Source organism: Lactuca sativa, chromosome 2 (genome assembly GCF_002870075.4).
Source record: "Lactuca sativa cultivar Salinas chromosome 2, Lsat_Salinas_v11, whole genome shotgun sequence".
Lineage (NCBI taxonomy): Eukaryota > Viridiplantae > Streptophyta > Magnoliopsida > Asterales > Asteraceae > Lactuca > Lactuca sativa.
Genome location: NC_056624.2, coordinates 81258866 through 81273408, shown reverse-complemented (window position 1 = coordinate 81273408; position 14543 = coordinate 81258866). Strand labels below are relative to the sequence as shown.

Below are 14543 nucleotides of genomic sequence, written 5' to 3'. Positions count from 1 at the left end.
TAGAATTCTGAACCAAATTCATTCATTATTCGCATTTCCAACTAGAGAAAAGCCATTTTCTCTCTCACGGATCTTCGGGTTTTTATCCCAAATCGTGAGTACCCCTCTCTAGTAGTGTTATATAGCTTTAAATGTGTTCATAACATAAATTACATAGCTAAATCACTAGATTTAGGAGTTTACTCCCCAAGGTGTTCTTGGGCGGTAAACTCCCGAAAACAATGCCTAGCCTTTCCCCTGACATATACTACTACCTTGGACTTATATAAGAGTGTATTAGGGACAAGAAAACATCAAAGAACCACCCATGTTTGGGAGTTCACGGCCCAAGATAATCTTGGACCGTGAACTCCAAAATCATGCATAAAAGGGTGCTTTTAAGGCACCTAAAGCATTGGACATTTACTAGGAATTGTTCCCACTTAAATCAAGGACCAAAACACATCAAAATCACCTTCCAAAGTGAGTTTATGGCCAAGACATGGTTCTTGGGCCATAAACATGAAAGAAGGGCACCAAAGTGTGCCTAATGCCTTCATATGCTTTAGGTAAAAGTCTAGAACCTATCCTACATATGCAAAAGACTTGAAAGCAACAAAAAAACCATTCCAAGGGAGTTTACGGCCGTAAACTCCAAAGGAAATGGCCTTGGGGCCGTAAACTACTCTAAGGAGTGTTTCTAGGCCTTAAACCCTTCCAAGAATTTAACCACCAAGTTGGAATAATTCTAGGAATCATTTGGAACTTCAAAACACACAATACACCCATGGTTGGGAGTTTACGGCCGTAAACTCAAGAGTTTACAACCGTAAACTCCATGTGTGATGATATATGGAGAGTAAACTCATATATAGGGTCCTTTGGAACCCTAAACCCAAGTGCCTTGTCCCACAATAGCTTAGATGCAATCCTTAGGGCTTAAAACACTTATATAAAGTGTTTGCTATGTTCTAGGATGTTTTAACATTATCAATTAGTAATTTAAGTCTAATTGAGTGCATATATGTGTGATTATATGTTCATTAGGATCGTAGTGTGTGTACAAGTCCTCACTTGACGCCTAACAATCCTACACCGTCCAGTTCATCTAAACTACAAACTACAGGTGAGTTCATACCCCTTAATCAATGTTTTAAATGATTTTAAACGTTTTAATGGGGGGGGGGAATACAAGTAGAAAACAGTATGTTATTAAATCAATCTTATGTATTTTATAACTGTGTTTTCACTCAGTAGATTTCACATATTTCAAAAGGTGACACATGAAGTGGTTTTCTATCTTAAAATACCTTGATAACAAAAGTATTAGTTTTGAAATGTTTATTAAAATGACATCAAGTCACTCTTAATTATTGTTCAAAACTCCTAGATATCTTGCAAACCATTATTTTACCTTCTTGAATCAAACTATACTTATGCGCATATGTTCATTTATATGTTAGAGATTATAGTTTTCACCCTTCATTTAGTTTCCAATACTCTTGGGTAGCAAGAGTGCATAAACCTACGTAAACAACTAATTACCATTCGGTAAATTATCATAGGGATAATTTGAAGATATCAAACATTATTCCTATTACAAGGAATCACACAAGAGTCAGTTCATTCATGAGTCTTTACGAGTACCTTACCTGATACATGAGTACCTTTACATATGCTTACATGAACACATTACATGAATACCTTTACATGGATACATTTACCTGTGTATACTTACATGAATACTTGAAACTCGATTCGTAAACATGATTTATTAGTACCTTCAGTAAAATCATTCCAGCCCATCCCAGTTCAACGGGAGTCAGTTACGGGACTAACCATTCCTGGAACCTATTGTTCGCTACAGAGGTTAATTGGACAATCTTCGGATGTTCATTAGGTTATCTATTTCGCTTATAGCGATGTAGAGACAGTTACGGGACTAACCATTCCTGGAACCTACTGTTCGCCACAGAGGTTAATTGGACAATCTTCGGATGTTCATTGGGTTGTTATTACATATATTAGGAGACAGTTACGGGACTAACCATTCCTGGAACCTACCATTCGCTACAGAGGTTAATTGAACAATCTTCGGATGTTCATTAGGTTTTACTTCGACTACAGCGATGTAAAGTCAGTTACGGGACTAACCATTCCTGGAACCTACTGTTCGCCATAGAGGTTAATTGAAAAATCTTCAGATGTTCATTAGGTTATACCTTTCGCTTCAGTGATGTCGTGTTAACCCTGGTAATCCAAGGGTAATACTTACATGATTATATTTTTCCTATTTACTTTATTTTGTGATATATTCACATAAATGATGAGTTAGACTAAGCACTTTTAGTACTAGTCAATAGAAAGGAAAAGCTATCATTTTACTTACAGAACATTTAAGTCTTAGTAGAAGACTATCATATCATTTTCCTATTTACTTTATTTGGTGATACATTCACCTAAACAAAGAGTTAGACTAAGCACTTTTAGTACTAGTCAATAGAAAGGAAAAGCTATCATTTTACTTATAGAGCATTTAAGTCTTGGTAGAAGACTATCATATCATTTTCCTATTTACTTTAGTTGGTGATACATTCACCTAAACAAAGAGTTAGACTAAGCACTTTTAGTACTAGTCAATAGAAAGGAAAAGCTATCATTCTACATTATCATAACAAAACATTCGGGTCTTGGTAGAAGACTACATTATCATAACAAAACATTTGGGTCTTGGTAGAAGACTACATTTTCATAACAAAACATTCGGGTCTTGGTAGAAGACTACATTGTCATAACAAAACATTCGGGTCTTGGTAGAAGACTACATTTCAAACTAATAGAAAATAAGGGATTTTCTAGGACATTTCATACTTATATCAACTGTTCTATTTAAGGATTTATATGACATTCTTAACAGCATTCCAAAACAGGACAATAACACATAAATACTTATGAATTCACCAGCTTTAAAGCTGATACTCTCTTTCAAAATAACTTGTATTCTCAGGTCAACAGTAGACAGGTACGATGGTCGGGTTTTGAGAAGACGGAGCAGACAAGTCTCGTCTTTTATTTTGATTGTATATTTTTGGTGTCTTACTACAATGAAAGAACACACATGTATTAAAACTCTACTTATGATGCAATGGATGATTTTGTTGCTTGTTTATTATATTACACTGTTGTGATACTGTACATGACGTCCTCCACCCCTGAACGTTTTCGTCGTTCGTGGTTTTGGGGTGTGACATACAACACTTCCAGAAACAGGCTGTTAATCATCACATTTATGGACCTGAACATATTTTGACTTTTCTTTACCACTCCTACCCTTCCCACTAGTATCCCTTGGGACATACTGTTTTAATAACAATAATACCCATTAAAACATGTTAAATTTTTAATCTCTATTATGTAAAAAGATTCAGATACCATGACGATGATGCACCACTAGCCCTTGGGACATACTGTTTTAATAAAAATGATGCACCTCTAGAATTTATTAAAATATAAATTAAGAATATATATTTTATTCTGAAGGAGTATAAATATAATATATCCTACCTGAGATCCACCCTTGAAAAGGGATTTTGTTGAATTGATATGAGAATATAACGTTTTACTTTCAAAACTCTTGATTAGAGATTTAACTCTCAAGTGAAAATAATTCAAATGCTCATAACCTTATTTTGTGCTGCTTGAATTTCAATGTGTTTTGCCTGATGTGCAAATTTTGATGTGTTGTGTGTCTCCTCTGAATTGCTTGAAGAGGGAGTAACAGTGCAAATAAGCTAAAATAATATATATATATATATATATATATATATATATATATATATATATATATATATATATATATATATATATATGGGCATTAAATAATAAATATGGAAGTTGCATAAAAGACTTACAGATACCCTTCCATGACCACTTAAAGAAGACTGAAGAAGCCTGGTCCATTTTGAGTCTCTGTATGGTATATGAGCAGCCCTCCCATCTGATAGTTTTGATATAACCTGTGACAAGTTATTATTTATCACAAATCTTGTTTCCTTTTTTACCCTTGGAGACTATACTGATAAAATAATGAGAATGATTGAGGACTTACAGTTCCAAGAGTTAGCAGACTTTTATTTATGTAGGCCCCTTCTTTTCTACGAATACCAGTAGTTTCAACTTTAGAGCTCTCGGAGCCAGCTAGATCTATGAGGTTTTGCAAAACGAGTCAAAACAACGATAATACCCCTGGAAATATGTCTAAAATGAGGTTCAGGGGCATACCAGTTGCGACAAGTTGACAGCCTCACCTGGAAATATGTCTAAAATGACGTTCAGGGGCATAACAGTCAAAAAGACGATAATACCTTCTTTTTGGAAGATATGCAAGCTGCTCATTTATCAGATCATTCAAGGTCCTAGTGCAACTCATGAAAACAAAAAAACATATTTATAAATAAACATCAGGAACAATACACCAATCATGTCTACAGCCATGGTTGTACTGTCCATTTTGTCCACTCCCACCCAAAAAGATTGAACATAGTGGGATTTCAAATGTGTAAAAGATGTAAACGCCCTCATCAAGCACTGTTTTAAATCTATAGTAACTTATCTAGGTATTACCTTGAGTTTCAATATCTCTCTCCAAATTTCCAAATCGGCCAACATCAGCTTCACAGTTATTTAAGGTCGTATCTTCCATGCCACTCTCATCATGTACCCCATGCATAGCAGTCATTATCTTTTCTGGGATATCCCCCACTGCCAATTTCTACAAGATTTCATTCGTTTTATTTTACCAATATTATTCAATACTCATATCAAATCAAGCCAAACAAATGTTACAATACATATCTATATATAAGAAAGGAAGCGAAATCTGGTACTCACAAGTCTCAATGAGTTGGCATCCCTTTTCACTATCTCGATGGTAGTCAATGGAGTGGGAGGAATTTTACCAAGCATTTCATCTTTCAGATTCTGACCACGGGATCCAAAAACCTTCCTTTCATCCCATATGTCAACCTTTTAAAGTAAATTGTAATGGTATGGAACCAAGTAAAATGGTTAAAAGTATCTCTCACTCTAAATATTATGGACATGAATCCTCAAACATACATATATGCCTTCACAAGATCATGAGTCGATAGTATAAAAGATGACAAACAAGTAGCATAATTATGTTCTTGAAACATTTATAGTACTTATACAGCAAGAGCAGATAGGATTTCATCAGTTTCATTGAATGTGTCAATCCTTAAGACTACCTATCATACAGAAAAACTCCTTTGTTAATCCATACTACTTCAAAGAAATGAAAAACCCCAAAGCTTCTTGAAACTTACAGATTACCCCTTAACCTTAATGAATTTGATAATTTATCCAAACAAAGTTCATGAAAAATGCATATTCCAGCAGAATTTCAGGTGTTTGGTTTGCCGGATTCTGTCGGATTTGGCCACTGTACAGTTTTTTTGTCCCTGTACAATTTTGGCTTGTTAGTACTACTAAATATTGGTGTTATTTAATTATTATAACATAGTTACATAAGGACAAAAATTCCGTTTACTCGTTGTTGAACCTGTTTTCAAAACCCTATCTCTGACTTTCATTGTTTTTGCATTAGCCTGCACATGTACAACAAATACAAATATAAAATTTTGTAAAGGATTGGACCCTGAACATGTATTTGACATTTGATTGGCCCCTGAACAGTTTTTTGTCAAGATTGGCCCCTATACAGTTTTTTTTGTCACTGTACAGGTTTGGCTCCTATATAGTTTTTTTATCCCTGTACAGTTTTGTTGCTTTAAATGGTAAATAATTATGTAGGTTGGAAACAAATTTTTAATGGATATATCATGGATTTCCTCTAGTAGATTATCAAATGCATATGATGAAGGTGTGAATGCTTTTCTAGAGTTTGCACAAAGTAATAATCCAAAGTTAGATGTTATTCCATGCCCTTATGTAATTTGCATCAATTTGTGTCACCATTCAATTGACAATGTCTGTTATCATTTATTTGCCCACGGCTTCGATGAAAATTATAAGATTTGGTCTTTCCATGGACAAAAACAACCCAAGAGTGATTCTAGATGCCCTAACAATTCCATTCCTCCCGATGCTATTTATACAAAGGATATGCTACATGATGCCTTAAAATATGTAGACGAAGAACCTGATTCGTTGAAATCACTTCTTGAAGAATGTGATAAGCCACTTTATGTATGGTCAAAGTATAATGCACCTAGCGGGTTATTGAAATTCCAACATTTGAAGAGTCAGTTTGGATGGTTTGATGCTAGTTTTGATGCTTTGTTGTCTATCTTAAAAGATATCTTACCATCAAACAATACCATCCCTAGCTCGATATATGAGTCCAATAAGTTGCTAAAAAGAGTAGGTCTACAATATAAGAAGATTCATGCATGTGAAAATGATTGTGTTCTAGTTTAAAAAGAACATAAAGATGCTTCTCAATGTCCAACTTGTGGCACTTCTCGTTGGAAGAAGAATACCAAAAACGTACCTTCAAAAGTTTTGTGGTATTTTCCTATCATCCCTAGATTTAGAAGAATGTTTTCAATACCACAAATTGCACATGTCTTAACTTGGCATGACAGGGTCGGGTCAATAATAGGAGGCTTACTCATCCTCGCGATACCCCTTCTTGGAAGCTTGTTAATAACACGTGGAAAGAATTCGGACAAGAAAAACGAAATCTTAGATTAGCCTTGTTTGCTGATGGTATCAATTCTCACAAGTCATTGAGTTCCAAGCATAGTTGTTGGCCGGTTTTCCTAATAACATATAATCTACCCCCTTATTTGTGTATGTCAAGAAAATTCATGATGTTGACTCTATTGATATCTGGGCCAAACCAACCTGGTAACAATATTGATGTCTATTTGGCACCACTGATAGAAGATATAAAGCTCTTGTGGGAAACTAGCATTGAGACTTTTGATTCTTATAAGAAAGAATACTTCAATGTAAGAGCAATATTACTTTGGACTATAAGTGACTTTCCCGCATATGGTAATCTTTCGGGGTGTGTTACCAAAGGTTATTATGCTTGTCCAAAATGTTCAAAGAATACTTGTTCACAATGGTTACCTTAGTTCATATCTGTTTTTGTCCTTGTTTTTATCCCTGTTTTTAAACCAAGTTATATTATCCACTGTTTCTGTTTTTTGTCCTTGTTCATGTCTGTTTTTGTCACTATTCAGATATGTTTTTGTCCCTGGTTATGGACAACCCTTTTTTATATTCCAGGAAAAGTTTGTAGTAGACCCAAAGAGCTGAAAGTAAACTTTCCAATCGATTGGGAAGAAAGTGGAGAAACTGAAAGCATTATCTATATGCCAAGTTCATTAAGAACTAAAGTAAAGATCCCAAGTCAAATCTATTCAAACCTCCGAAAGATTATCTATTTATAAAGAAAGAAGACTGGAAAGTTTTCGTATCCCGTAGAGTTACAAAAAGGTGGGAGGTTTGTTAAAATTTTCTTATATGCATTTGTATCCCATAGAATTACAAAAAAGTTGAAAGTTAAAAGTTTGTAGTTACAATTTTAATGTTTCTAATACAGGAGAAAAGTACGAAAGCTAAAAATACTCATGCACATCATAAATACAATCATCATTTGAGCAGAAAAGGATATGATGGACTCATTAATGACATTGTATGATTCCCACTAAGTATTGATTATTTTATTTGTATATATTTACGTTAATTGACTTGGTTATTCTTGATAATTTAGATGCAAGAAACCGGCAAGATGGAAGAGGAGATTGATAGGACACTGTTGTGGAAAAAAGCAAGAGAGTTGAAGACAGGAGGATACAAATCAAATGTCAAGATGATTGTTGATAAAATTGTAAGTTTCATTGAATGCCAAATATATAAAAAAAACAACATTTGTCCCATTTTTTCTAACATTTGCCCCAATTTTTTTACAGTATGAGCTGCAGAAATTGGGAAGCTTTGGAGAGGTTACATGTGGAGCACATGATATGCTTACAGAGCCTTGGGTACTTAGGAACAACGTGGGCCTGTACGAGGGATGGGTAAATTTATAATGCCACGACAATACTTTTATTTACCCAAGAATGTTAAGTATTACTTGGAGATTGAGAACGAGAGGGTGGATAAACAAATCAACAAACTTGAAGATGACTTGGAGAAACTAAAAATAAGTGTACTTAATGTTTCTGAAGCCGCAAGTTTCCAAGTAAGGGGTGTCATTGAAGATGTTGAAAAGGAACCACATGATGCATCACTTGTAAGTCCTTGAAGACAATTATGAAAAATATATTTAAAGTATTTTCTTTTTCTACAAACTAACATCTATACTATATTCGGTAGGATAATTCATGTTTTCTTGCGGTTGAATTTGCTGCAAATGTAGTCGCTAAAGGAAGCATAATGAAGTATAGTGCATCGGGTATTTTGAAAAATATTTGAATTATTACTATTTATAGATTTTCATTTTTTAGAAGATTGGATCTTAATTATTTTTTACGTTTATGTAATAGATGAAAACACTCAAGTTATGATGGAAACAATTTTACAAGGAGATGTTTTAATACCCATTCCACTTGAAGAGGAGTTCATTGTGAAGGTCAAAGATGCACTGGGACACATACTAAGTTGGACAAGACACTTAGTTATTCAGTGCTCTGACCTGGAAATTTTCACAGATTTAAAACATACAAAGTTTTCACAGATTTGCCCTTGGTTTTCTTATTTTTTTTAAGATATTTGAGTGAGTTCTTTTTCAGCTTCAGTAAATGATTCCTGTTTCATTCTGTATTTTTGATAATTTTTGTAGGGAAAAGTGGTGGCAAAACCTATGAAAAAACATGCAACACTAGTGAAGAAAGATGCAACACCAGTGAAGGAAGGTGCAACACATTTAAATGAAGAAATAGGAAGTAATAAGAAAGAAAAGGGGACATGAAAAATTGTTGATGGACAAAAAGAACCATGTGATATGGAAGAAGGGAATGGAATAGAAAAGAAGATTAAAAAGAAGGAGAAACAAAATGTGACCTTGCAAAGAAGGTGGACCAGAGCACAGATGAAGACAAGGATAAGGATTAAGAAGGAATAGTATTTTGAAAATGACTGCAATGATGGATGATGGACAAGTTACAAAGGTTGATTCTATAAAAGTGCAGAGTGAGAACGATCTTTTTGGGTACGATAGTTACACGTACTTAACTTGGATGATTTTGAAGCGGTTCTTACAATGGATGAGATGACTGGTGCTGTCATTGTGTCTTATATGATGTAAGTGTAAGAAATTTAATTTAAGTAACATTGTGTCTTATAACAAAATTTGTTTAATGAATTTAGTGTTTGTATGATAACAGGGTGTTGTTTAACAAAATGAAGTATGGCACCCCAGAAAGAGATCATGGAATTTGCTTTGTGAACCCAGCATTAATCTCGCCAAGTATGCATAAAGGGAAATCTAAGAATATTGACGATGCAAGCAAAGGTTTAGCAAATCGGTAGTCTAGTAGAAAGGGCAATGACATCATCTTTATGCCCTACAATTCTGAGTTTGATTTTGACATTTTATTTTGAAAATGACTGCAATTATGTTATTTGACTTAATTTTGTTTGTGGTTTTTTTAGAAGACATTGGGTGTTGGGTGTACTAGACATGAAATCGGATACTTGCTATTATCTTGATTCCTTGAGTTCTGGCAATTTCAATATGCAGTTGAAGTAAATTGTTGATTTGTAAGTAATATAAATTATCAAAACATTTGATGTGAATACAATAAACACCTATTTGTTAATATTTTTTATAGGGCGACGATTCTGTACGCTACACAAAGTGGATCCAACAAAAGGGTTAAACTAAATTGGGTTAATGTTACGGTCATCACTTAAATCCTTATTGAAATTGCAGTTTTAACTTTATTTTTTGGATCAATTGCAATTATCATTTTATATGTAATTGTGTAGTGTCTAGTTCAGCCCGGATCTACCAAATGTAGCAACTACGTGATAAGGTTCATGAAGAAGATAGTGGAAGAAGGAATTGAAGTGTTGGTCAAAGACAATGTAAGGATATAGCATTCTACTTTCATTACTATAATTTAATAGGAAAGGAATTGAAAAGGGATCATTTTATGGCATCCTACTCTCACAATTATAATTGAAATATTAGGTTACATGCAAAAATAACAATGTGCTTTCATTCATTTGAAAGTACAATGCTCTATTAAGAAAGAATAATTTACATTTTACGCTTATTTGTTAAATATAGAAACTTACTATTATAGAATATGTTAATATGCTATTTTTTATTAATAAAAACAATATGTAAATTTTTTCACAATCGGGATGGAAAAGTTGAGTACACAGCTGATAATATCGATGAGATACGTGAAGAAGGGTTAGAGTTTGTTACAGGCTTCATTTATCGATGATACATATGGTCTTTTGACAATGTATCCACAAAACAATAATATGGTTAATAGTGAAATGCTAGGTATGGTTTTTTGTCACACCCCAAAACCGGAACGGTGGAAACGTTCTGGGGTGGAGGACGTCATGTCAAGTATCACAACATATGCAGTATAGTAATCAAAGTACAACAACCATTGCATTAATAGTATTAATTTTACTTAGGTTACTTTAACAATGTAAATTTCAAAACAAAAATTTCATTTTTGTCACAACCATTTTCACATAAAATATTTTCAAAAATATCCAACAATAGTTATCAAAACATATCATATCCCAAGATCACAAAATCAAATCCTCTCTCTAGTGTGTAGGAGCCACGCCGGCGCCTTCCCACGGTCCTCGCTAGTACCTGAAACACATAACACAACAACTGTAAGCATAAATTCTTAGTGATTTCCCCAAAATACCACTTACAAACATACGCCTTTCCAGGCCTTACTTCACACGACCTTCCGGTCCATGTGTCTCAAGGGACCTCCGTCCCAACCCAGTAAACCTTCCGGTCCTACCCGTGTTGACCTTCTGGTCCATAACTCCCTGACCTTCCAGTCCATATCGTAATGCCTTCCGGCCCATATCATACATAGCATACATGTCACATACATAACACATACAGAACATGCAACGCATAGCATACAAAACATGCATCTTATAGCATACAAGACCTTCCGATCACACATAGGTACCTTTCCAGGTACAGTATAGTGAGAAGACTCACTTCGTATGATGCCTAGAATCTCACATGCTCGATATCTCTGAATCTCGAAACGATGACCTAGCCCCGCCTAATCACAATAAACAATCATTCTAATTAATAACGGCTTCCAAGGCTATGCTACACCCTTTTCCACCATCCCACAGAAGGGTAAAAGACCATTTCACCCCTCCCTGACCCGAAAGTCCACATGTTGACCAAAACCCTAAAAGTCAACAGCAAGCAGTACGCGGGGCCTACCTTTGCATTCCAGAAACGGGGGACGCGACCCAGTACGCGGCGCGTACTGGGATTACGCCCAGCGTACATCCCAGTTTCTTACTTTCTCATTCTAATGTCTTAAACGATTAAGACATAACCCCATATTCCAGATCTGACCATTTTAATACTTCTTAAACCAAAAAGTCGAAACCTTTAAGCCTTTGCATGGCTATAAAGGTTCCCCACACCTTCTAACACCTTTCCTTTCTCCTCCAAAAGTCTAGATCTCATGCATGGCTCAATATTCACATCCAAGATTGCATTTTTATGAACATACAACTCATATAGTTCTGGAATATGATAGATCTAGGCTAATGGAGACTACTTGCTCATAAAGTCTCCATCTTGGGACCAAAAACCCTAGAAATTGGTCCAAGGAGTACACCATATAAACTACAAGGCAAGATCTGAACTTTTTACCTCAGGAAGAAGCTCCAACCTTTGTAGTCCTTAGATCCACACTTGTCCACCAACTTCTAGCCTCCACAATGGTCTCCTTTTCTCTTTCACCACCTTGAAATGGCACTTTGAAGCTTAGAACACTCACACCCAAGCTAAAAACGAAGGAAATGTTCTCTTAGGGTTTCTTTCTGAAAGATGGTGGCTGAGGGACAAGACCATCTCATTCCTTTTATAGCCCTCAAGTCATATTAGGGTTTTCAATCTAGGCCGGTTACGCCCGGCGTAACCTTAGGTACGCCCAGCGTACTCGGATGGAATCCGCGTACAAGATAAGCGTGCGAGTACGCGCAGCGTACTCACCAACTTAACACTCAACACAAAGGACCCAATATGACAACTTGGAAAAGATGAAGGGTTAAATGGTAGAACCTGAATTTCGGGCTGTTACAATTCTCCCCCACTAGAACCAGACTTCGTCCCCGAAGTCTTACTCCAAAAACAACTCCGGATGCTGCTGTCACACCCCAAAACCAAGAACGGCGGAAATGTTCTGGGGCGGAGGACGTCATGTACAGTATCACAACAATGTAAAGTAGTAAACAAGCAACAAGATCATCCATTGCATTAATAATATAATTATTATACAAGTGTGTTCTGTCAAATTTTGATAAACACTAAAGCATAAATCAAAATGAAAGATGAGTCTTCAACGAGCTCCATCTTCCCTAATCCTTGCATCGGTACCTGTCTAAGATGAACTGAGGATACAAGTAATTTTGAAAGCGAGTATCAGCTTTGAAGCTGGTGAGATCATAAGTATTTTAGTGTCTTAATTTGTATGTAAGAATTTGTAAGTTTATGAACTGTAAGTATGGAAAATGTATATGAATTGTAAGTATTGAAAATGTATATGAATTGTAAGTATTGAAAATGTATATGAACTGTAAATGTAAAAATGTTTGTAAAACAACTGTAAACGTTTAAAAAACCCTGGAAATCCCTATGATTCCTACTATATATATATATATATATATATATATATATATATATATATATATATATATATAAAGCGTGTCTTCTACCAAGACCTAACTGTTCTCAATGTAGTCTTCTACCAAGACTTGACTGTTCTAAATGTTCGTTTCTTGTAAAAGTATGTAATTTTCCCAAGTGTAACTATCATTTACAAAATATAGTTTTTACATTTAATGTTTAAGTGAAATGATCACTAAAATATGAAAAGGGGAAATTAATGTAGTACTGTAGTGTTGTATTATAGGAACTACTGTTGTACTAACTACCTTAAACTGGATTTATATTAAGGCATCATGTGATTAATTGCACCATACTATCGACTGGTAACAACGACATACGAATGGTCGTAAAACAGAATGACGTTTGGCACCTGCAGACCTGCAGGTCCGGCTGTAGCTAGCAGCAAGGTGTAGGATAGTCAATCCAGTATAGATCTATACGCAAACTCACGCTCTCCCTTCAAGAGACTCTGGCAACAACTCGGGCCATGACATTGAAGGCATGCTCCGATACAATGGATCACAATTATGTCAACGTATTTATGTATATGTAATGTACTGTTACTCATTCTAGTATAGTCGTATATGTTCTTCCTCTAGTATAGTTGTATATGTTCTTCCTTTAGTATAGTTGTATATGTTCTTCCTCTAGTATAGTTGTATATGTACTCATAGTAATGAAATGTTCTAGCTGTAATGTATGTGCTCTCTATCTAGCAAGTATAGTAATGTACTGAAATGTTCTCGCTGTAATGTATGTGCTCTCTATCTAGCAAGTATAGTAATGTACTGAAATGTTCTGGCTGTAATGTATGTGCTCTCTATCTAGCAAGTATCGACTCATGAATGAACTGACTCATTGTATGATATCCCGTTCTAGTAATAGTTCTAGTATCTTCCTAAACTACCCATATGGTAGTTTACTAGTAATCTAACTGGGACGTATGAACATGGATGTATACCCTTGCTACCCAAGGGCATTGGATGAACTGGAAGGACCTTTTATGACTATATATGTACACATGATATATAACTAATATTTAAACGACCTTCGGACGAGTACCCGATATCCTATCAGACCACATCCAAATCAAGGAAAAGGAAACAAGGTGGATAGCCTTCCTAAGTCTTTTAAACATTACTTATATAACTATGCATATAGAGGCACGCAATTTATAATATAAAAGCATAAAATAAGTTTTGTAAAATCTTAGAACATAATTATTATCTAAGAAAAGATCGACTTGATGTCAGTCGATAAAACAGTTTGAAGTGAAAACAGTTTGAAGTAAAACGATTTGGTAATAGCTTAGAGTAAAACGGATCGGAGTAAAATGGTTTGAAAAGGATCATATAGTGTGTAATGAACAGTTTAATAAGGATTTTTAAACATATAAAACATTTAAGAAAATCATTTGAAGAACCTGTTTGGTAAAACGGTTAATGTGTAGTAAATCATTTGAATTCTGCATATTAATCACATGTGATTGATATAATAACTAGCATAATTCTACTTATTAATCACATGTGATTGATATAGTAACTAGCATGATTCTACTTGTATCCCCCCATAAAACATTTAAAAGCAGTTTAAAACATTAATTAAGGGGTATGAACTCACCTGCAGTAAGTGATTGGAATTGAACGGACTGTTATCATAA

At 34.9% G+C, this 14543-nt stretch overlaps 1 protein-coding gene across 1 annotated transcript; it reads right to left on the bottom strand.

Moving 5' to 3' along the window:
• Positions 1 to 3253: 3253 nt before the first annotated feature.
• LOC128132332 (kinesin-like protein KIN-7H) lies at positions 3254 to 5174 on the bottom strand. Its single transcript, XM_052768855.1, has 6 exons — positions 5106 to 5174; positions 4870 to 5004; positions 4603 to 4750; positions 4088 to 4182; positions 3891 to 3995; positions 3254 to 3337 (listed from the first exon to the last, which is right to left on the bottom strand). Exons 1-6 carry the CDS (start codon positions 5172 to 5174, stop codon positions 3254 to 3256), a joined length of 636 nt encoding a protein of 211 aa, XP_052624815.1.
• Positions 5175 to 14543: the final 9369 nt, after the last annotated feature.